The sequence below is a fragment of the Marmota flaviventris genome, chromosome 10 (genome assembly GCF_047511675.1).
Source record: "Marmota flaviventris isolate mMarFla1 chromosome 10, mMarFla1.hap1, whole genome shotgun sequence".
Taxonomy (NCBI): domain Eukaryota; kingdom Metazoa; phylum Chordata; class Mammalia; order Rodentia; family Sciuridae; genus Marmota; species Marmota flaviventris.
In genome coordinates, this window is record NC_092507.1 from 33,612,362 (window position 1) to 33,637,459 (window position 25,098).

Consider the following 25,098-nt stretch of genomic DNA (forward strand, 5'->3'; position numbering starts at 1 on the left):
TAGACACAAATTCCAAATTCTATTTACAGTCCTGCTACTTGTGTATAATGGGAGAAAAGCACTGCCCCAAAAGAAACTTAGGGACCTATTTCTAAAGGAGGACAGAACCAAAAGACATGTGCTCTAGGCTCATGAGCAAAGAATGGTATAAAAGCAGTAAGCTCTTTAAGTTTGGTGGAGAGCACAGCCAAGTGGCATGTAGGCTAACAGATTAGATCAGAGAAGGTAGCATTCATTCCATATTCACTTAGCATGCCAAGCATAGTGTTGGGGGATGCAGAAAACCTTTGTGGAGCTTCTCAACTAGCAAAAGAGAGGCACATATCTGACACATATAGTTACAAACAAGGAGGGGAAAGGTACAGTGTCAAAGGAGCATATAGAAAGGGGCATATTCTAGACTAGAAGGGCAGGAAGTGCTCTGCTAAATGAGACATTGAACTAGAGTAAGAATGAGCAGAGGCAAGGGCTCGTTTCAGGCATAAGGCACTGCTTATAAGAGCAACTCATGGATTATTGAAGGAATTGAAAGACAGCCAACATGGCCAGAGTGCAGCACAGAGGAGAGAATAGTGCAAGATAGAACTGGAAAGGTAGGTAAAAGTCACGTCACAAAGTTTCTTGTTGTGCAACAAGAATATCTGTTAAATTGAGCTTTGGCCTGGGTTTGGTGGTACACGTCTATAATCCAGCTACTTGGAAGACTGAGGCAGGAGGAGTTAGCTCAGCTGAGTTCAATCCCCAGTGCTGGGCTGTGGGGCGGGGGGGGGGGCGGGGGGGGGAGCCATGGTGATGGCTGCATCTTGGCGATTTGATTCTGTTTACCAAGTCAGCGGGATGACTGAGGACAGAACAGAGGAAGCATCTGCAATAACTGAGGCATAAAGCCTGACCAGAAAGGAGTGGCAGAAGATGAGGCTGAGAAGGCAGATGAAGAGGCTGCTGCGTGGTCTTAAGCAGCTGTGAAGACGCAGCAAAAACAGCGACCATGGTGCAAGGAGGAGGGTCTATACTTAGAAATGAGGGCTGTGGAGAGGACTGGATGGTGATGCCATTACCAGAAAAAAAAAAAAAACCACAGGACTTGGGGAAGGTACTGTCAGTCTGACTTGTAGTGTGTTGAGTTAGAGGTGACTGCAAGCCACTTAGGAACAATGGGTAGGCAATAACCAGTGGAAGGGGCAGGGAAAATACTTAAAATGAGGAGGAAAGCATATCCAAAGACTTGGAGATTCTTCAGAACATAAAATAGTTGAGTCAGGGTGGGTGGGCCAAGGTAGGGGCAATGCAGGGAATCAAAACTTTTGTTCATGTATAAATATACCACCTGTGAAACTCCATAAGAATGGGTTCCTAATTATACTCCATGTATGTATAATATGTCAAAATACACTCTACTACCATGTACCTTGTTCTAAAAAGAACAAATTAATTTAAAAAAAAAAAAAACGCCTGGAATTGGAATGGTTGCTATAGGGCCAGATCACGAAGGACTTTGTAAACAAAGAGATTTGGATTTGTTTTGAGAATAATTTCAATAATTTTAAGGCCTTTGAAAGGCCTTAAGCAGGTTTGTGACATAATCATATTTATCTTATAGAAAGATAGCTTCAGTTACAGCACAGAGAACCTACTAGAAAGAGACAAGACAGGAGACAGGGAAACCTGATAGGAGGTTGTTAGGATAATGAAGCTGGCTTAGTCAAGGTTCCTAGAAATGGAGAAAAGTGGATTTGAGATCCTGTTAGGAGAAGGAATTATTAAAAGGACAAGGTAATTAATTAAATGAAATAAGAGAGAATCAGGAATTGATGGATCCTCTTGAGTTTCAAGCCTGGGAATTGGGGGAATAGGGGTGCCTTTCATGAAGTACTGGTAGAGGACCAGGTTTTGGGAATGTGCAGATGAGAATTAGCTGTGAGGACAATGGTGAACCATATGACATCTAGAATTTTCAGCGTCCCTATGACATCAAAGTGGAAATGTCTAGGAGGTAGCTGTGTAGACAAGTCGGGAGCTTACAAGAGCTTTGGTTTGGGTGCAGTGGAAAGGTAATTGGGCAGGCTAAGCTGCATATGGAGCAAGTTGGAGTCTAGACTAAACAAGGAAAAAGTGAAGAAAGATGGCGAAACAACTGAAAAAAAAAAAAAAAAACAGACAAAATTTGTGGAAAAAAGTTGTTCAGACCTTAAAGAATAGGTAGCACAGGATACTGATTTTTGAAAGGAGGAAAAGCAGTGTGGTCTACCTTGTAATTGTCCAAGCTAACCATCTGGAGATAGTTGGAAACCACCACTCAGGGAAGGAGAACCCAAATAGAACCCAAGACTCTTCCTAAGTTGAGGAAAAATTGAGACCTTGAGGAGATCAAAAAAGCTAGAATTCACAGGTAGATTACTTTGAGGGGAGAGCCACACACAGTGAGAACTCTGGGGATGTGTCAGGGGTCCCCTTGGATTTCTTGCTGATGAGTGCATGTGAATGCAAAAACTACCAGAAGTTGGGAAAACAACTAGAAAGGCATATAATCTTTGGGAATAGTGGGAAAACTTCATAAAACACAGGGTATTATATAGGGTACTGAGAAGGGTATGGCCTTAATAGTGGGGCACAATTAGTAACTTTGTAAAGTTAGCCCTAAAGTCTGTCTTGCCTTTGGTTCTATCCATACAAGCTTAAAAGTAAACCTCAAAAGGAACAAACTGTTTCTAAGTCATTTAATTGTACCTCAAAATAACTAGTTAAGAAATGACCAAATACCCTACCCTCAACAAAGTAAAATTCATATGACTGGCAGTCAGTCAAATACCAGGCAGTTCTATCGGTAGATAGAGGCTTAGAGATGACACAAGTGCTGGCATTAGTAGACAAGGGACATTACAACACATTCCACATGTTTGCAAAGGTAGAGGAAAGCATGGGAATGTTAAGGAAAGGCATAGAAGATATAAGAGAACTCCTAGAGATGAAAAGTATAATGTCTGAGATGAAAAATATACTGGATGTAACATCAGCAAATTAGACATGCTAGAATAAAAGAAGAGTGAATAAGATGTGTCCAAGCAGGGGCTGGGGATGTGGCTCAAGTGGTAGCGCGCTCACCTGGCATGCGTGTGGTCCAGGTTCAATCCTCAGTACCACATACAAACAAAGATGTTGTGTCCGCTGAAAACTAAAAAATAAAAAAAATTAAAATTCTCTCTCTCTCTCTCTCTAAAAAAAAGGGGGGGGGAATGAAGTTGATGAGGTTCATGACTGGGCCCTCCTTCATTCTCTCTATTAAAAAAAAAAAAAAAAAAAAAGATGTGTCCAAGCAGTTATCCAAAATGAAGCAGAGGGGAAAACAAGTCTGATCTCTCTGTCCATGAGCTGGGGGATTTCAAGCAGCCTGATACAAGTGTAATTGAGCCCTGAAAAGAGAAGGGAGCGCAAAAACATATTTGAAAAAAGTAATAGCCAGAATTTCTTCAAATTTCATTAAAATCCACAGATCCAAGAAACCCAACAACCCCACACACAAAAAAGAAGTGAGAGGGAAACCCCAGCAGGGACATCATGGGATAAATGAGAGCAGAGGCAGCCTCCCCTGGAGAGCCTCAGTCAAAGCAGAGCCTCCAGGACAGACAGACCTCAGTTCAGGCAGAAGTGGTGGTAAGCTTGGGTCTGAGCAGCGAGTCCAGGGGGCAGTAGGATGACTTAAGGACGTTGTCAGGGAAGAGGAATTGCCCACCCCCCAACCCCAGGACCCAGGAGCAAGGGGAGAAGTAAGGCCAGTATATCTAACTTTTCCAAAGATTGTTTCTACCATTCACAATGGGCCTTTTATTTGGTCAAGACGGCCCATTCCTTCTGGTAAAAATGCTCCTTCTAACAGTGGATGTCATGGCGGACTTGTCATTTTTCACAAGCCTCAACTCCTTCAGAATGTCTGTGACTAGAATAGGAGTTAAGAGATGCTGTAGCTAGGTCATCCCTCACTCCTCCCCAGGAGTTTTGCCATCAGAAACTGAGCGGCTGTCCCTTTTCTGTGATGGAGCTGAAGTCATGCACCTACCAATTGCTGGCAGCCATATTGCGAAAGATATGAAGAAAGCTTGTTGGGGAGAGTATAGCCAGCAGAGGGGGTCTGATGGCCTTCCAGTGACTGTCACTTGTCTCTGATGCTCTCTGCGCTCCCGCCCTCACCACAGTTTAGTTATGTGAATCATTATATCACCCTGTTGGGCTGGGGATGTAGCTCTGGTAGAGTGCTTGCCTAGCCTCCCAAGGCCCTGGGATCAATCCCCAGTACTACACAAAAGTCATGTAAATCACCCCTTTGGCCTAAGTTAGTGCAACCAGTATGTTTTACATGGAGGAAACATGGGGGCAATAATTACAGAAATGACCTTTGAGTTGCTCTGTCCCCTTAAAATGTTTTCAGCATGGGAAGTCCACTGAAGTTCTTAATGCCTCTCAGATCATAAAAATCTCATGTTCACTCTGAATCACCAATTCCAGAAAGACAGCATTCGATCTCATGTAGTAGCAATAATTACAGCTTTCAATCCTTTCGGAGCTGCACTTGATTCCTCTCCCCCAATTCTGGCTCATACCCGTATGTGCCTGACTCTGGGAAGGCAGGCATGCATGTCTTACTCCTTCAGCTCCCCACCAGTTGCTGGCTGCTCTTTCTGGAATTACTGTGGAAAGGAGAGAGAGAACATGAGCAGAAAAACCTCGGATAGTGTTTGTACTCTTGGGCCCGGAGACTGTTTAAACCTGACTCTTGTGGGGTGCTCTCCTAAGTGTTTTGGTGACTCCTATTTATTTTGGGGACTTCACCTCAGCCTTGCCTATCACCCCTGTGGCTTCTGGGAATCTAATTGTCTGCCTACTTCTGGTAGCTAAGCATTTGTCAACCCTGTCAGCAGATGTTTGGGGAAGGACCTAAAATGACCTTACCCTAGCTTATTCCTGCATCCCTTTCCACAGCAGATTCTGGGAGTGTGGCCCAGTCCCAAATGCTGCTCTCTCCTGCAGCCAGGCAGCCCATCTCTGCCCTTAGACTTGTCAGGCAGAAGGCCGGCCCAGGCAGCCCACTCTGTCCTCATACCTTTAAGAGCCACATGTTAAGCTCCCTTACCAGGCTGGAGTGAGGGACAAGGTTAACCAGGTATTCTGCCCTTTGAGGGGGATGAGGCGCATAGAACACCACTCTGCCCAAGGAAACTTGTCAAATCCTCTTATCTCTAACAACTGGTTACTGTTACACTGATGCTGGGAGGGCCTTTAGAATTATGTAACAAATTTCAGATATTTTCTTTGGAATTTTGCATCTCACTTTGGTATCTGAAATTTATCACCTTAGAAGCTTGACAGAAACTTTGTTTTCATACTAATTTGGTAGATATTTTGACTATTGTGACCAAGTAATCCTGGTAAGAACAGTCCACAGATATTTATTGAGCGCCACTGTGTGCAGCCAGAGCCTTCGTGTAATATCAGTCTAGGACGCCTTATGTGCAAACAGCCTGCTGGCAGAATTCTGCCCAGAGTCGCATTTTGGTGGATCTACATAATCTTTAGATTTTTTTTTTTCTTGAATCTACTGCCAGTATATATAGATTGAGACATTTTACTTTGAAAAAAGTCCAAATTCTTGGTTTAAAAAAAAAATTCAGAAGCTGTGGTAATGCTGGGCCTGTGGTGTTGCCTGGCAAGTTAGCTGAGCTGGTAGAGGGTGCCCTTCACAGGACAACAGCTCGGGTCCCGTGGCCTGGGGTCTGACATACAGCCAAGAAAAAAAGTGGCCATTTAAAAAAGCTGCCTTTTTTTTTTAAATTAAAAAAAATGGAATATTTCTGGTACTTATGTCTCTTAAGAAAAGAGAAATGGAGAGAGAGACCTAGAGAGCTATAGAAGGAACAAAATTTCCATAGAAATACAGTGATTTTATTTGTTCAGTGTGCAATCAGTAAGGAAGAGAAAGCTCAAGAGAAAAGCTCTAAATGCCATTAGAAAATAAACCACAGATGTAATTATGTGAAGGGGACAATTAATTGACAGTTCAACAGAATTGTTTAAGACAACAGCAACCAGTGGTGTGAATGGCTGCAGAGGGTTTCACATTCTTCCATTTCCCTTGTGTTGGGTGTGCTCCTGCTTGATCCTCTGATGGGAGTTTGCTCAAGGGGGAAGGCATTCTCCAGCTTCTTGGTGAGGAATCTGCTGAGGCTGGGGCCACTGTGTATCAAGGGTCTTGCTCAGGCAGGTCTGAGGAGCAGCAGCATGATGGCTTCCCCACGTTGTTACCACCTGGGGACTAGTGACATGTATTTGGCAAGTTGATGTTTCCTTTTCATCAAAGGAGAAGATATGGATGTTGAAAGAGTATTAAACTTTGAAACTATTTACAAACTACTTTTTAGTTTGTCTTAATTGAAGGTTTTTTGAGTTTTTCTACCAGTTTTTCAAATTTCTTGGTATGTTAAGGAAAGTCTGATCTCTCTGTCTGAATCAAAGCACTGGAATTATTTTGAGGAAAGCTTCACTCATCCAGGGGAGTTCTCCTGGGCGGCAGGCTTTCCATTGAGTTCTGTGTCCTAGTTGGTTTTCAAGGGTAAGAAGAGGATGTCCTCTTCCTCCACAGCCTAGCTAATTGTGAAGTCTGGGACTGCCCTTCACCAGCCTTGCAGAATGACCCCTGTGGTACTTGGCAGTGTAACTTCCCTCTCTTGGCCCTTCATTGATTACTGAAGGCTGAGTCCCTTGAAAGCCTTGCTGTGTGGCCTTTTCCATCCTGATTATCTTCAGAGTAAGCCAGGTCAGCTGAGAACTGCATTCATAAACCACCTTTTAAAAATCCATGAGCCAAGGTAGAAGAAACAATTCCAAGACACTTCCCAACATTTTTCTTATACAAACATTTTTGAGGACACAGGGAATTTGATACTAGAAATAGTGATTTCCCTGGCTTATTTTGTGGATGCTGTGACCCAGGAAACCAATACTTTGCACTTAGTTGTAGCTATGGAAAACTTGGGGAGAGATCTCTGATCCTGCAGCAAACACACCAGGCCTGAAGACATTCACTTTTGGTGTTCTCCTTCCCCCAGCTGCATTTTATTATTTTCCATATGCTAATTTCCCCTTAGGCCCTCAGAATACTTTTTAAAAACTTGTCCATACAGTTTTGTACAACTGTTTCAACCTCACCTTAAAATGAGGCAAAAATGTTAAAAAGTTGAGTTATCATCTGTTATAAGCATCTTTTTTAAAAAAAATATTTATTTTTAGTTTTAGGTATATACAATATCTTTATTTTTATGTGGTGCTGAGGATAGAACCCAGTGCCTTGTGCATCCTAGGCGAGCACTCTACTGCTGCTGTAAACATCTTACCAATTTGTTTTTAATTTTTATTTTGAATTTCCTGTCTATCACATCTCTTCAGTTCCCTTTGATGACCACAGAGAAAATTGCTGCCATGATTTGAGGACCCCATGGCTGCCACATCTTCACTCCATAGTTATCCTGCCTCAGTACACCAGTCATTGTGCCTCCCCTTAAAGGAAACAGAAATTCCTTCCAACCCTCTTCTCTAGGTTCCAATTTTGTGGTTCACTAAATTTCAGTTTCAAATACCATATTTATGCAGGAAGGTGATTCTGTGTCAGCGTTAGGACTGGTCAGCCTAGAAGACTTAGGAGATCCATGGCATTGAACCTGGCTCTTCACAAAATAGGTGCTCAGCAGATGTTTTGTGACTTACATTTAGTTGTAGCTTATGAATTTGGTTGTTCTTTGAAGCAGTTGAATCATATACTTTTCCAAGGGGTGTTTGTCTCCATGGTCTAAGTCTAGGGAATGCAACCTGTTGGTGTTGGCAGTAGCATGACTTCAGTGACGTTTCTGCTTTTCTTTTTCAGAGTATGATCGGTTGGGCTTCCTCCTGAAGTTGGACTCTAAACTGTAAGTAGAATGAGGAAATGCCTTGGTTCTGGTAGTCTGTGAAGGCTAACCTTATGGTCACCTCTCTCACCCCTGTGGTTGTAGGGGAATTCCCTGAGGCCTCTGTCTCCAGGTTGTCAGTAAAATCTCTGAGCACATTACACTCTGCAGGGGCCTGGACAGGATGGGATTGTGGGTGCAAACATAAGGCCTTAGTTGTGACTGGCATAGGCAGCTCATTACAGAAGGGGGCCACTGCCAGGACATGTAGGCCCCTGGACAGGAGGCTCCTATACAGAGTGGAGGACAGTTGAGTTACAGTCAAAGAAGCCTTACCTCCTGGCTGCAGCGCCTTCTCTGTTCAATCCTGGCTTCCCCTCCAGCTCCAACTCCTGTCACTCCTGCCACAAGTCAACTCTCTTCCTTTTTTCCTTGGCCTTTGTAGCAGCTTTTTGTCTTACCTGTGCCTGAAATTCACTTTCCTTGCTCGTCCACTTGGAAAGCTCAAAGATCACTTCCTCCCTTCACAAAATTAATTGCCTCTTCCTCTATGCTTTCACTGAATTTTCTCTCTCTGTTACAATTACGTTGCTGTACTATAATTAACTGTGTAATGGTTATTAATTTATTAAGGACACAGGCTCAGAGCCAGACAAACCTTGGTTCACATCCCAGATTGCCATGTATTCTCTTTGTGCTTCCTGGTTAGCTACTTAACCACTTTGATCCTCAATTTCATCTATAAGATAAAGACAACAAATGCATGCTTTGTGGAGTTGCTGAAAGGATTTAATTGAACTGATGAATTTACAGTGTGGCGGGGTGGAGTTTGGTACAGGATATCTAATCCTTCCAGAATTCTTCCCTTTCCTGGCCTGCTTGGTCTCTCTAGTTCTTAGACTGCACAGGTATATAATTGTTAGGTGCTCAGTAAACACTGATTTCTTGGATGGGTGGGTGGGTGACTGACTGTGTACTTCCCCATTTGACCTCCATGCCTGGAGTTGCATCTCTTTCCACTCTGTGCATTCATGCTCTTGTAGACCACTCACATGGTTGATAAAAAATGCTTGTAAAGGGGCTGGGGTTGTGGCTCAGTGGCAGAGTGCTCGCCTAGCACATGCGAGGCCCTAGGTTTGATCCTCAGCACCATATAAAAATAAATAAATAATACAAAGGTTAAAAAAAAAAAAAATGCTTGGAAAAACTACCTTACCACCTCCCGGAACTCCTTTTATTGTTCCTTTTGTACACCTGTGTCTCCTATCCTGAGACAGGTATCATAGAAGACCAGATATCATGGAAGACCAGAGTTGTGGGTCCTTTCCTCTTTACATAAGGCCTTATCCATAGCTGCTTCAGATTGTGAAGATAACTTACAGAAGTTATCAAACCGGGGCCTGTTTGGCTTTCCCACTGAATTGTCTGGCATCTGGTTCGTTTTCCTGGAATCTGTTTTCTTGGCTTTGGTGCCTTGTGCTATGAGTTCAGGCATTGTAAGCCTCCCAGCTTCTACGTCATGGAGAGGCAGCCAGAGGGGAAGAATGGTTTGCTCTTTCTGCCAGGCTGGTGGAGATTAGCCACATACTAACATCTGGGGAGTGGAACTTGATTGTGTTAGAAAGCACCACTTCACTGTTAGAAAATTTTTAATTTAGGACTGGGAATGTGGCTCAAGTGGTAGCGCGCTCGCCTGGCATGCGTGCGGCCCGGGTTCGATCCTCAGCACCACATACAAAGATGTTGTGTCCGCCGAAAAACTAAAAAATAAATTTCTCTCTCTCCCTCTCTCTCTCTCTCTCTCTCTCTAAAAAAAAAAAAATTCTTAATTTAGTGCTCGAACAAAAAAACAAACAAACAACAAACAAAAAACACTTTTTATAAGCAAGTGAAATGCCACCAGAATGGAAGAGATAGTAATTACTAAGTTGAATCACATTGGTGAACAAAGGACATGTTATTGAGGACATGCTAACTCCAGTATTTAAGCTGTCTTCGGCAGCGAAGGAGGAGTGTTCTCCTGCCGTGCTGTCCTGACAGAGGAGTGGTACAGAGCAGGCTGTTGTGTATCAGGCTGCCTCCATGAATCTTCTGAGTCAACCAGTTTTTGGCCAAGGAATTGGGTTGGCCCTGTTTAACTCACAATCTAAGGTATAAGCTAGAACTTTCCTTCCTCTTACTGTAAAAAGGCTTTTGCAGTCCAGTGCTTTCTTCAAAGGAAAACAGATATCTAAAGAGGGTTTCCATCCTCTTTCAAAGAGAAGTTTCCAAGTTAAGGGTTCTGCTTTTGGGGGGCAATTCCTCAGCAAAGTTTAGATTTCCCTTTCCAAGTTTAGATCTGAGATCTTCCAGTCCTTCTCAGAGGAACTGGATTGGAATTCTTTCTCTGCTGCTTCATATTGTGTGACCTTTGGTGATTTATTTTAGCTTTCTGAATTCCAAGTTTCCTTTATGAAAGATGTAGGTATATAACACTCTCTATAGTTTTATGAAGAATAAAAGAAAGGATTATATAAACTGTGAATAAATTGATTTAAGGAGTTCTTTTTATTTATTTTATTAGGATTTATTTAGCTCCTTTTAAAATTTCTTCCTTTTAGTTATACATGACAGTAGAGACTATTTTGACATATTTAAACAAATATGGAGTATATTTTTATTCTAATTAGGATCCCAGTGTTGTGGATGTACACAATGCCAAGATTCACTGTGGTGTATTCATACATGTACATAGGGAAGTTATGTCACATTCTACTGTCTTTCCAATTCCTATCTCCCCTCCCTTCACTTCATTCAATGGATTTGTCTAATCCACTGAACGTATTTAGCTTCTTGAGTATAAGAACTTACATCTTCTGGAAATTTTTAGCCATTCTCTTAAAATATTGCCTCTGTCTTACTCTCCACTCCTCTTCAAAACTCTGATTCAAAAACTCTGATTAAATTTAAGACTGAATGCAGTGGCACACACCTGTAATCCCAGTGGCTTGGCAGACAGAGACAATTTAGCGAGACTGTGTCTCTAAATAAAATATAAAAACAGGCTGGAGATGTGTGACTCAGTGGTTAAGCGCCCCTGGATTCAATCCCCAATACCACAAAAAATAAAATAAAATAAAAGCCTATCTATAATCAACTGTAACTCCAAAGGACTTAGTGTAAGGATGAACTAGAAATAAACCTGAATCCCTGAGGCAGGCTTACGGGAAAAATAACCACAGCTCTGAGTGAATTAAGGTAACAGTTAATTAAGCAAAACCTTGATACTCATTGCCATGATTCCCATTATCCAAGTGATCTAGGGAACTTTAACGCCATAAGTACTGTTGAAGACATTAGCGACGTGGCAGTGCCTTTAAACACCTGGCAGAAACAAATACAAACCCTCTTTGAAGAAAGATGTGAATTCCTTACAAATAACTTTTCAAGGAAATGAGCAGCAATAAAACTCAATTCACAAGAAAATGAGCTTTTATTAGTTGAGAACCATGAAGAATAACAGACAACAGAGGAGAACCCACAGACATTTCTGAAATTGGAATTACCACAGTGTATAGAACAATTACATGTACTATCAAGAAATTTAATAATTGACCTATGTGCACAAAAAGTCAAGTATTAGATTAAAAAGTAATGAACTTCTAAAATTGGAAAATATGATGATCCAAATTAAACACTCAATAGGAGGGTTTAATAGTAGATTAGACATAACTGAAGAAAGAGTTAGTTAACTGGAAGATAAATCAGAAAAGATTACAACAAGGGTTGACAAACTTCCTCTGTAAAGACTGGATCATAAATATTATAGGATTTGGGGGTTCCTTGTCTGTTTGTTACAGCTACTCAGCTCGGCAATTTTAACATGAAAGTATCCATAGACAATATGTAGACAAGTGAGTATGGCTATATCCCTATACAACTTTATTTATATGAAATCTTAATTTTATATAACTTTATATCATAAAATATTAGACTTCTTTTCATTTTCCCCCCCTGGAAGATTGTCATACAAAAAAGAGGTGGTGGGTTGCCTTTGACCCACAAGGTGTAATTGGCTCACTTCTCACTGAGAATGTAGCATAGCTACATCTGTACATGAAATCGTTTCCACACCTTAGGTGTTTTCTTCTCTGGAAACCCTGTGATTTAAAATAACTTTTTTGCTTGTGATATTCCAATGTCATGAAAATAAATGTTTCTCATCTACATTATATTCTTTTCATTTTATATTTTTGGAATAAATAGATTTTTTAAATAGATTTGTTTGTGTTTCCTTTGAGAATTCTCTGCTGCTTGTATTTACATGACAGAATCTACAAAAGTTATTCAGACTATTCATGTGCAAAAGCATGTCTTCTAAGTGTAAGATCTGGCCTTCAGGAAGGCAGTTGTTGTTTTGATAGTTAAAAACATGTATGTGCTACAAATATATATATATGGAGAGGCAGCCATGAGAGAAGCAACACACACACACACACACACACACACACAAACACACACATACATGTTGCAGAGTCAGACATGGATTTTAGGCCCAGTTCCACTTCTTACTATTTCTACACTTGAGCATTATTTAAACACTAGGTCTTAGTTTCTCACTTTAGAGTGACGATAAGAATAATAGCCCCCAATGAGACTGTGAGACTGAACCTGTTCTGTATCTTTATCTGCTCCACTGAGAAAGATATAGCCCAAAAGTGGGACCTGGACTCACTTTGCCTCCTACTTCATATCCCATATTCTATTTCTTCACTCATTCATTTAGCAAATATTTCTTGAGCACCAACTATATGTTTTGCAAATGGGATTAGCTTGAAAATTCTAAGTCATATGCATGGCCTTTTAAGCCCTTGATTGGATAGGACTCTTGTGAACTAAAGTCTTAGTGAATATGTTGGGGGAGTAAATGAGAACAGCAAGGGATAGAAAGGGGTAATATTGCTGGGTAGCATGAGCAACAAGCAGATTTTTTTTTTTTTTTAAGTTCTGAGGCTGGGACCCATGCCTTGAGCATGCCAGGCAAATACTTTACTACCGAGCTACATCATCAACCTGTTGTTGTTTTGTTTTGTTTTGTTTTAATAAGATGGCATATTGGTGGTTTGGATGCACAGGTGGAGTATAGAGAGGATGCCGGTGATCACAAGGTACAAGGGGTTCAGATGAAGGAGAAGCCCATATCACAGAGGGCTTAGAAATGGTGTGTTCAGAGAAGACCCAGGTTGCTATGAAAGCAGAGAATGGAAGAAACATTCACCTAAGAAGCTGGAGATAGAAAGGAGCAGGACTTCATGGAACGTCATAGAAAGAGTGAGGGTGAGAGAGAGAAGTAGGAGATTGGGCTAAGAAGCAGCAGAGAATAGTGACTTGAAATGAGAAAACTGACAAAGACATAGTTGGGAGGGGGCACAAGAATAACCAAGATGAGGGCTGGGGTTGTAGCTCAGTGGTGAAGCACTTGCCTCACATGGGTTTGATCCTCAGCACCACATAAGAATAAATAAATAAAATAAAGATATTGTGTTTAAAAAAAAAAAAAAGAGGAAGGAGAACCAGGATGCAAGGTTAGTAAGGTGGTGGGCATTGTTGGCCTCAAGGTGGCCCAAGAGTTGACCCTGTCTTCCCCTAGGGCTGGACACTCAGGCTTATTAGGGCATATAGCTACAGTCTGATAGGATGATACCTTTAGGGATTCAAGTCTGGTCCCTTGGGAGACTCTGCAAGGGGTCTGCTGTCAAAGTTGGGGAAGGTTTTAGAGCTAAAGCCTCCTGCCCCAACAGCAGGGTGAGCACTTTCTCATTCATTCAGCAAATTTCTTGAGTAATTCCCAACCATCAGGTAATATTCTGTGCTCTGAGGATATAGCAGTGAACATGATACTCAGTAAACAAAAAGTATTAAGTGCTGTGGAAGAAAATAGAGCAAGACAAGGCAGTGCTGTTGCGATTGCAAGTTTAAGTTGGGTGGTCAGAGTAGGACTCACTGCGAAGGTGACATTTGAGCAAAGACTCAAAGGAAGTGATGGGGTTAGCCCTGGCCCTATCTGGAGGCAGAGCATTCCAGACAGAACCCTAAGGATATTTCATTTTTCAGGAGAGTTTGACACTCTGATCCAGGAATGTGCCCATTAGTCCAAGCTAGAGGGGCCATCTGGACACCTTGACAGAACCAGATCCTGGCAGTCATTGCCTGGTTCCTGAGTGGTTGGGAGCCTTCTGGGAGCAGATTTGATTAATGAAGTTTTTATCTATTTCATCTGGGTGTGGGTTGTCACTGTGTCTCTGGAGAAGGTCCTGTCTCCACCACAATGTGGTGTTTTATAGTTACCAGGTGTGCAAGAACATGGGGACTTTAATGTTCAGTGTAATTTCATAAGAAATTTGCTGTGACACAAAGATATGAGAGCCCAGACCATCAACTTTTAACCCCCAGAGCCCTGTGAAAACCAGGCCAGTTGTGAAAGGCCTATAAACACGGGGCAGGCTAAAATACAGCTGGAGGAAGCTGAGTGTAGTGGCGCACATCTGTGATCCCAGCTACTCAGGAGGATCACACGTTCAAGTCAGCCCGGGTAACATAGGGAGACCCTGTCACAAAATAAAATACAATACAACTGAAGGGGAATATACTAGTTCCAAACAACCTGCTAAGTTTCTTATGGCTGTAGAGGGGAAGTATTTATCGAGCATCTACTACATGCCTAGTGCCATAGTAGGTGTTTTTTATGTTACCTTTTTCTCATAACAATCACTTTGATGATTTCATTTAGCCTCATCTGCATGCTGATGACTCCCAGATTTGTATCAAGCCCAGTTCTCTTTCCCCAGACTCCAGACTCTGTTTTTCCAATTGCCTGAACTAAATTTCAGATTTACACCGCTGTCCCACAGAATTTTTCTTACCCCAGAAAATGACAACTTCTTCCTTCCCGTTGCTTGAGCCAGAAACCTTAACATCATTTCTTTGACTCTGAAATTTAATCATCAGCAAATCCTTTTGACTTACCTTAAATTCAAGATCTCCAGCTCCAAGCTCTTTTTCCTGTCTTCAAACTATCACCCTGTCCAAACAGCTCTCTTCTCCTACCTCATCACTGCTGTTCCAGCTGGTCTCTCTGCCTTCAGGTCTCTCTGCTTACTTCCTATGGTCCACTATTAGTCAATTTTCTGCCATTGTGACAAAATATCTGAGAAAATCAGCTTAGAAGGAGGAAAGATTTATTTTGGTTCACAGTGTAAGAGGTTTCACTCCATGATTTCCTGGCCCTGTTGCTTTGGACCTGTAGCAAAGCAGAACATCATGGTGGGAAGTGCATAGTGAAGCAGTGCTATTCACCTCTTGGTGGCAGGGAAGCAAAGAGAGGAAGGAGCCAGGGTTCCAATATGCCTTTCATGGACACCCCCCCCCCCCCCCCCCCCGCAAAGACCTAACTTCCTCCCCCAGGCTCCCTCTGGGCTGCACTTCCTAAAGGTTCCACCATCTTTCAGCAGCACCATCAGCTGGGGCCAAGACTTCAATACATGGCATTTGGAAGACATTTAAGACCCAAACTGTAATATCCACCTCCACACAGATGCAAAAATGGTCCTGTTGTGCAAGGTTGATCCTGTTACTTCTGTGATCCCGAACCCTCCAGTGGCTCTTTTCTTAGGTCTTTATAGTCCTCACCAAGGACCTATATGGTCTAGACCCTGGCTTTCTTACTACTCTCCTTTTTGTCTTTTATTCATACTGGGCCCCATACTTGGGTGCCTCAGATACTCCAGGCCCACTTCTGCCTCAGACCCTTGGATTTGCTCATTTCTGGAATACTCTTCCCCAGATACCTATAGAGATTGTTAACTCCCTTACCTTTTCAGACCTTAGTTCAACTGCTACCTTGTTACCAAAGTTTCCCTGCTCATCCCATTTTAAATTGTCACACAGACCCTTGTTGGCATTCCCTATCTCCTTTACTGTGTCACTTCCCCTGGCATGTATGGATCTCTTTTGGCTGCTCCTCACCTGTTGCTTCTTGTTTATTGTCTGCCTCCCACTCAAGGGAGGCCAACGGCGACATCTGTTTTGTTCTCTGTTATTTTCTACCACCTATTACTGAGTGATTACTCAATAAATATTTGTTGCATAGATGAATGAATCGGTGTTCGATTCTGTGAAGTAGATGGTATTCAAGTGCATTTTAACAAATGAGAAAGTGACCATAGAAGGGATAAGTAATTTACATGTGTTTACAGAACTACACATAAGCAAGCCAGTATTTGAACCCTCTTCCACCAGCTCCGGACTTCCTACTTCTCCCACTATTCAACATTGCTTTCAAATTTTTTTTTTTCCAAATTTACACTCAGTTTCAGTCTAAGTTGAACAGTTACACTGTTCAACTACAGTTACACTGTAGACTTTGTAAAGGCAAAATGTCCTGCTCAGATGTATTCACAGTTCCTAACATAGTGTTAGTAGTGTACAGTAAACTTTCAGTAAATGTTTTTTATAGAATTTGAGGACATAGGAAGAGAGTATAAGAGATCATAGTGCCAGCCTTTAATAAGAAATCCCAGATCCTTCAAGTATCAATTCTGGAAGAGTTGTAGAGAGTGGGGAAGACTGTCAAGTGGCCACTGCCTTAACCTAACCCTGAATTCACTATCTCCTGGAGGTCTCTCACCTCAAGATCACTGCCATCCATCACATTGACTCCTTGTGGGATACAGTGTGATATTTTGGTACATTTAAATATTGTGTGTTGATCAACTCGATACTTAGGTTATCCATCACTCAAACTTTTTTTTTTTTTTTTTTTTTTTTTTGGTACTAGGGGTTGAACCTGGGGCACTTAACCACTGAGCCACATCCCCAGCCTTTTAAAAAAATTTTTATCATTTCTTTGTAATGAGAACATTTCATCATCCTCCCTGCCAGCCATCTTTAATTATATGATGTGATATTGTTTGCTGCAAGGGTACCCTGATAGTAGAACACCAGAACTTACTCCTCCTATCTGACTGTGACTTTGTACTCATTAACCAATCTCTTTCCATTCCCTGCCCTGCCTTCCCAGGCTCTGGTGAACCACTTCACTCTCTACTTCTATGAACTCAGCCTATTTAGATTCCATATGTTAGTGAAGTCATGCAGTCAAAATGCAGAGCTTACTCTTCTGTAGCAATTGTGATCCAGAGCCATTCTTTTTTATAACAGCAGAGAATAGCATTGCAGAATTTGGCTTGGTTCTTTGCTTCATAACTGTTAGCTTATTTCATAGCATACTGTTGAAAGACCTCCTCTTAGACATCGTGATACTTATGTGACCAAGTCCCAAAGAGCCAAATTTTCACTTTACAGCTCCCTGCATCTCTCTCTCTTTCTGCACAATTGACCTTGACCTTGACTACGTATTGGAATTACCTGGGGAATTTAAAAAATTACTGATGCCTGCATCCCACCCCCTAGAGATTTTGAAGTCACTGAGCAAGGGTGTAACATGGGCATTGGAAGTTTTAAAGCTCCCCTGGTAAGTGTAATATGCAGCCAAATCAGGAAACATGCTTTAATAAAAGATGCCCATTTCCTGTCTGAGGAACTCCTCATTTCCCCAGGTGATTAATACTAAGAATAAATGTGTCTGCACATAGGATATATCTGTGTGCAATGATTTGCACCTGGGACCTCACCACCCATAGATTCTGATTTAGTTGGTCAAGGATCAGCTCAGATACCATTATGTTTAACAGTTCCCCTAGATGATTTTAATGTGCCAGGGTTAGAACCATGAGGGTATAGCCTTCAAGCCTGTCACAGTGTGTATATCTGAATATAGCATATCAACTACTCAATATCATAATTCCTTTGTGGTTTTTTTTTTGTTTCCTTTCTTCATGTTCTTTTAAAATCTAAACCAACTGAAATTTCCTATATATAATTTATTGACTTATTTATATATTCCTTATCTATAATTGAAATAAATGCTGTGTAAAGACATATCATCTGTCTTTTCTATCCTCTCAGAGCACCAGCAGTTCTGAGGGTAGAATATGATAAGTCTGGAGTGATGGGTAGAAACCAAATCATGAGGGGCTTTAGAGATAAAGCTTGGATGTGGTGGCACACACCTGTGATCCCATTGAGAGACTGAGGGAGGAGGATCATAAGTTGGCCTCAGCAACTTAGTGAGACCCCATCTCACAAAATATAGAAAGGACTGGGTATGTAGCTTGGTGGTAAAGCATCCCTGGGTTCAATTCCCAATACCAAAGGAAAAGAGGGTAGGAGGAGATAACATAAAAAAGACTTGGCTTTATCTTGAAGGCATAAGATAACCTTGAAGGATTTTAGCAGATAAATAACATAATCAGTTTTGAACCTTAGGAAAATGAGGTTGATTGCAGGAAGGCAGATGAATTGGAGAGGGGCAATAGTGGAAAATGAAAGAGTACTTAGTTCTTCATAGAAGTATGGAGAAGAAATCAGTAGAGAAAATCAGAAAAACCAAAAGCCAGTTCTCTATAAAGAATATCAATAAAATTGATAAATCTCTAGTCAGGATGAAAAAGAGACAGAAGATAAAAATTACTAATATGAGAAATGAAAGAGGGCTCATCACTGTTAATCCATGGATAAGAAAAGTATAATTAAGGAGTATTGGAAACAACTTTATGTTCACAAATTTGATAATTGCTTAAAAGACACAAACTACCAAAACTCACACAAGGAGAAATAAATGATCTGAATAAGGCAATATCTACTGGAGAAGTTGAATCAATAATTAATAACCAGTTGGTTTCACTGGTGGAGTCTGTTAAAATCAAAGGGGGAAAACTATCAGTTTTCTACCATCTCTTCCTGAAAATAGAAGGAGCACTTCCTAATTCATTCTATGAGGCCAGCATTACCCCCAAAATCAAAACCACATAAGATATGAGAAAGGAAAATTACTACCAGTATCTCTCACAAACGTATTGCAAAAATCCTCAACAAGCCAGGTATGGTGGTGCACACATAATCCCTGCAGTGGGAGGCTGAGGCAAGAAAATCATGAGTTCCAAGCCAGCCTCATCAATTTAGCAAGGCACTAAGCAATGCAGTGAGACCCTGCCTCTAAATAAAATATTAAAAATGGGCTGGAGTGTGGCTCAGTGGTTAAGCACATCTGGGTTCAATCCCTGGAACCTCCAAAAAAAAATAGAAAATTGATTGCAACAATGTATAAAAAGATTTATAACCAAAGTGGGATTTAATCTAGGCACGCAAAGCTAGTAGTTCAATACTTGAAAATCAGCCAATATACTAGACTAAAGGAAAAAGAAATCATACAATCATATCTGTAGATGCAGATAAACATTTGTCACAGTCTAGTACTCATTTATGACTTAAATAGCTCTCAGCAAACAATTAGAGGGGAATTTTCTTCAGTTTTACAAATGTATAAAATACCTCCAATTAACGTGTGTGCTTAAATGAAGAAAAACTAGAAGCTTTTCCCCTAAGATTGGGAAAAAGCAAAACTGTTACCCTTCACCATTCCTATTCAACATCATATTGGAAGTCCTAGCGGTTCCAATAAGATAAGAAAAGCAAATAAAAGGTATACAGACTGAGAAGAAATAAAACTGTCTCTCTTCAGAGATGACATTACTGTCTACATACTAAACCCCAAAGATTGGTTAAAAAAAAAACAACTCTGAACTAATGAGTGATTATAGCATGGATGCAGGAAACAAGGCTAATACACAAAAGACAATTTCTTACACACACACACCAGCAATGAATAATTGGAATTTAAGGGCTGGGGATGTGGCTCAAGCGGTAGCGCGCTCACCTGGCATGCGTGCGCCTGGCATGCGTGCGGCCCGGGTTCGATCCTCAGCACCACATACAAAGATGTTGTGTCCGCCGAAAAACTAAAAAATAAATATTAAAAAATTCTCTCTCTCTCTCTCTCTCTCTCTCTCTCTTTCTTTTTATTTGAGTCTCTCTCTCTCTGTCAAAAAAAAGATAAAAAAAATTAAAATTAAAAACATGGTTTCTTTTACATTAACACAGGAGGGGGCGAGGGAGGAAGGGAGGGAGGAAGGGAATGAGGAAGGCCAAGGCTCAATCCCTATCACCACAAAAAAAAGGAAGGAAGAAAGAAAGAAGGAGAGGGAAAAGGAGAAGGGGAAGGCGGAAAGGAAGACAGATTTATGGATACAAGTGTGTGTATACACATGAATAAGAATGAAGCAAACTTCAAAACTAATGAAAGAATCCAGATAAATGGAGCCAGATATACCATGTTCTGATAGACTCAGTACTGTTAAAATGTTCATTATTCTCATTCTTTATCTATAGATTCAATGTGAAATTCCAGCAAATTATTTTGTGGATATCAACAAATTCATTTTAAAGTTCTTGTGGAAAGACAGAGGACCCAGAATAGCCAACAATACTGATAAAAAACAAAGATTCAAGACTGACACTGTCTGGCTTCAGTCCTGAAATAAAGCTTCAATAATCAAGATAGCATGGTATTGGCAGAGGAATGGACAAATAAATAATGGAACAGGAGAGAGAGCCCAGAAATAGACCCGCACAAATAGAGTCTGTTGATCTTTGACAAAGGAACAGAGGCAATTTAGTGGGAAAAGAATAGTTTTTTCAACAAATGGTGCTGGAACAATTGGACATCACATATGCACAAATTAATCTTTCCTCTTATATGATTCACAAAAATAAACTCAAAATGGAACCTAAATAGACCTAATTATGAAACACAAAACTATGAAATTTCTGATACTGGGGGTATAGCTGAATAATGTATAGTACTTGTGTAGGGTAAATGAGGGCCTGGGTTCAATCCCCAGCACCACAAAAAAGAAAAAAAAAAAGAAGAAGAAAAGGGAAAGAAAAACTATTAAACTTTAGGAAAATAACATAGGAGAAAAATCCAGGTGATCTTGTATTTGGTGTAAATTTTTAGATACAAAACAAAAAACATAATCCAAGAAAGAAATTGGTAAATTGTTTTATTAAAAATTTTAAAACTTGTTCTCTGTGAAGGGTGCAATAGCCTCAAAACAACAACAACAAACTTGGAAATCAATCTAACAAAAGAAGTGAAGGGTCTCTACAATGAAAACTACAAAACACCAAAGAAAGAAATTGAGGAAGATCTTAGAAGACAGGAAGACTTCTCATGTTCTTGAACAGGTAGAATTAATATTGTAAAAATGGCCATACTAGCAAATGCACTATCCAGATTCAATGCAGTTCCCTTCAAAACTCCAATGACATTCTTCATAGAAATAGAAAAAGCAGTCATGAATTTCATTTGGAAAAATAAGAGGCCTAGAATAGCAAAAGCAATCCCTTAGTAAGAAATGCAAAAGCAGGAGGCATCACAATACCAGTCCTTAAATTATACTACAGAGCTATAGTAACAAAAACAGCATGGTATTGGGACCAAAATAGACATAAAGACCAATGAAACAGAACAGAAGACATGGAGACAAACCCACATAAATACAGTTATCTCATACTAGACAAAGTTGCCATGAACATACATTGGAGAAAATGGTGCTGGGTAAACTAGAAATCCATATGTAGTCGAATGAAATCTAACCCCTATCTCTCACCCTGCACAAAACTCAACTCAAAGTAAATCAAAAACCTAGGAATTAGACCAGAAACCCAGCACCCACTAAAAGAAAATGTAAATCCAAACTTCAACATGTTAGCTTAGGAAGTGACTTCCTAAATAAGACTCCTAAAGTGCAAAAAGCAAAATCAAAAATCAGTATATGGGATAACATCGAACTAAAAACTTCTCATAGTAAAGGAAACAATCAAGACTGTGAAGAGAGAGCCTAAAAAATGGGAGAAAATCTTTACCACCTGCACTTCAGAGAGGGTGTTAATTTCCAGGATATATAAAGAACTCAAAAAACTTAACTCCAAACAATAAATAACCCAATCAAAAAACAGGCAAAGGAATTGAATAGACACTTCTCAAAAGAAGAAATATGAATGGTCATCAAGTATATGAAAAAATATTCAACATCTCTAGCAATTAGAGAAATGCAAATTAAAACTACACTGAGATTCCATCTCTAGTCAGAATGGCAATTATCAAGAATACAAGTAAATGTTGGTGAGGATGTGAGGGAAATGGTACACTCTTACATTGTTGGTGGGACCGCAAATTGGTGCAACCACTCTGGAAAGCAGTATAGAAATTCCTCAGAAAACTTGGAATGGAACCACCATTAGACTCAGTTATCCCATTCCTCAATATATATCCAAAGGATTTAAAATCAGCATAGTGATGCAGCCACATCAATGTTTATAGCAGCACAATTCATAATAGCTAAGCAATGGAGCCAACCTAGGCACATTTGAACAGATGAATGGATAAAGAAATTGTGGTATATATACACAGAGGAGTATTACTCAGCCATTTAAAAGAATGACTTTATGACATTTGCCAGTAAATGGATGGATGCGGAGTATATCATGCTAACGGAAATAAGCCAGTCCCAGAAAACCAGAAGTAAAATGTTTTCTCTGATATGTGTGAGCTGACCCACAATGGGGTAGGGAATAGAAGTTCAATAGATTAGATAAAGGGAAGGGAGAGGGATAGGAAAAGGAAAGATGGTGTAATGAAACTGACATAATTTTCCTATGTACACATATAAATGTACACCATGAATCTCACCATCATGGACATCCACAAGAATAGGGTCCTAATTAGAATGAGATATAGTCCATGCTTGTATAATTATATCAAAATGGAATCTATTGTCATGTATAACTAAAAAGACTAATAAAAATGAAAATAAAAAGAAAAATACTCTGTATGATACTGTAATGGATATATATCATTTTACATTTGTCCAAAGCCTTAGAATATACAACAGGTAGAGTAAACCCTAATGTAAACTGTGTACTTTGCGTGATTTTGATATGTCAATAGAGATTCACTAATTGTAACAAACGTGCTATACTGATGAGAGGTACTAATAATGGGAGAGGCTGTTATATGGGGCCAGAGGATATTCAGGAAGTCTCTTTACCTTTCCCTAAATCTGTGAACCTAAACCACTCTTAAGTAAAAGTATGTCGTTAAAAAACAAAAAGTGTTTTAAAAAAATTCTTAACTCTGTAAATCATCATTTAAAATGTTTAATAAAGCTGCAGATTACAATAGGAAGAATATTTAATATTCAGATAGACTTTGTTTCTATTGATTTTTCTCACGTGATTTTATAAAGTCAAATGAAAATTTCTTTTTTTTAATATTTATTTTTTAGCTTTAGGTGGACACAATATCTTTATTTTATTTTTATGTGGTGCTGAGGATCGAACCCAGTGCCTCACGCATACCAGGCGAGCGTGCTATTACTTGAGCCACATCCCCATCCCTCAAAGGAAAATTTCGAAGAAGTTAACAAAAGTTTTTGGAATGGAGATACTCTGATTGACCTAATTGAAAAGAAATGTCAATCCCATCTGATTCAGATGTATGATATATCAAGATCATTGTACTGTTATGTGTAACTAATTAAAGCAAATTAAAAAAATAAAAAAAGAAGAGAATATTATGCATTTTTAAATGTATAATAATTGGTACCAAATACTTTTGTATTTATATTCTAATAATACACTTTAAAGAGTAATAAAACATTTTAGTTAAAAATTCAAAAAAAAAGTCAAGTCATTAGTTATTTAGATAGTCTGTTCAAGCTACATAAGCAATACAAATGTGTTTTCACTGAAATTTGTTTGTGTGAGTACTTATGCTAGAGTTTTAACTTGTAATTGAAATTAGCAATACATAAAAACTCATTTTATTAAAAGAAAAAAAATGGGTGGGGTTGTAGTTTAGTGGTTGAGCACTTGCCTCGTATGTATGAAGCATTGGGTTCAATCCTCAGTACCACATAAAATAAATAAATAAAACAAAGCTATTGTGTCCACCTACAATTAAAAAGAAATTTTTTAAAAAATGAGAATGAGAGAAAATGAATAAAACCAGCCACAGACTTGGGAAACACATTTTCAAAACACCCAATAAAGGACTTGTATCCAAAACATACTAAGAACTCTTAAAAGTCAACAATAAGAAAAAAAACTAACCCACTTTAAAAATGGGCAAAAGATCTGAACAGATGCCTTCCCAAAAAACATATATAGATGGCACATAAGCATATGAAAAGGTGCTTACATCATATGTCATTAGGGTAGTACAAATTAAAACAGCAGTGAGATACTGTCTATCACACGTCTATCAGAATGGCAAAAGAAAGAAAACCAACAATCTCAAGTGCTAACAAGGAAGTGAAGCAATAGGATTCTCATTTATTGCTAGTGGGAATGCAGAATGTTCTGGCTACTTTGCACCATATAGCAGCATCTTCTGAAACTAAACATGGTCTGATCAGATATTCTGGTATTTATCCAATTGAGTTGAAAACAGATCCATTCAGAAACTGCACTTGAATATTTATCAATTTTATTCATAGTTGCCAACAATTGGAAGCAACCAAGTCATTATTAATAGGAGACTGGATAAACAAATTGTGGTATATCCAGACAATGGAATATTATTATTCAGCACTAAAAAGAAGTGAGCCACCAAGGCTCACAGTGACATAGAGAAGCCCTAAATACTAAGAGCTAAGTGAAGGAAGCCAGTCTCAAGAGGCTGCATACTATATGATTCCAACATGACATTCTGGAAAAGGCAGAACTATAGAGACTAAAAAGATCAGTGATTCAATAGCTAAGCTCTGGAACCAACCTAGGTGTCCTTCAACAGATGAATGGATAAAACAAATGTGGTGTATATACACAATGGAATGTTATTCAGTCATAAAGAAGAATGAAATTATAGCATTTGCCAATAAATGGATGGAATTGGTGGAAGGGAGAAGGGGGAGAAAGATGGATAGATATATTATGTATTTGTCAAAATCTACAGAATCATAATTTAAAAAGTCAATGCTAATGTAAATTGTGAACTTCAGTTTATAATAATGTATCAGTAAGGTTTCATTAATTGTAATAAATGTGCCACACCAATGCAAACTGTTAATAACAGGAGAAAATGTGGAGCGGGGCAGGAGATATATAGGAGCTACATATTCTCTACTTAACTTTTCTGAAAATCTAAAACCCTTCCAAAAACTAA

The 25,098-nt window shown here is 39.6% G+C and overlaps 1 protein-coding gene across 2 annotated transcripts in view; it reads left to right on the forward strand.

The window, feature by feature from the left end:
• Nucleotides 1-25,098, forward strand: part of St3gal3 (ST3 beta-galactoside alpha-2,3-sialyltransferase 3) — a 193,473-nt gene that overhangs the window by 92,185 nt on the left and 76,190 nt on the right. For both annotated transcript variants that reach the window (XM_027937363.3, XM_027937365.3), the window contains one exon: nt 7,910-7,952. In XM_027937363.3, coding sequence (XP_027793164.1) covers nt 7,910-7,952 — 43 coding nt within the window. The remainder of the gene's footprint in view (nt 1-7,909; nt 7,953-25,098) is intronic.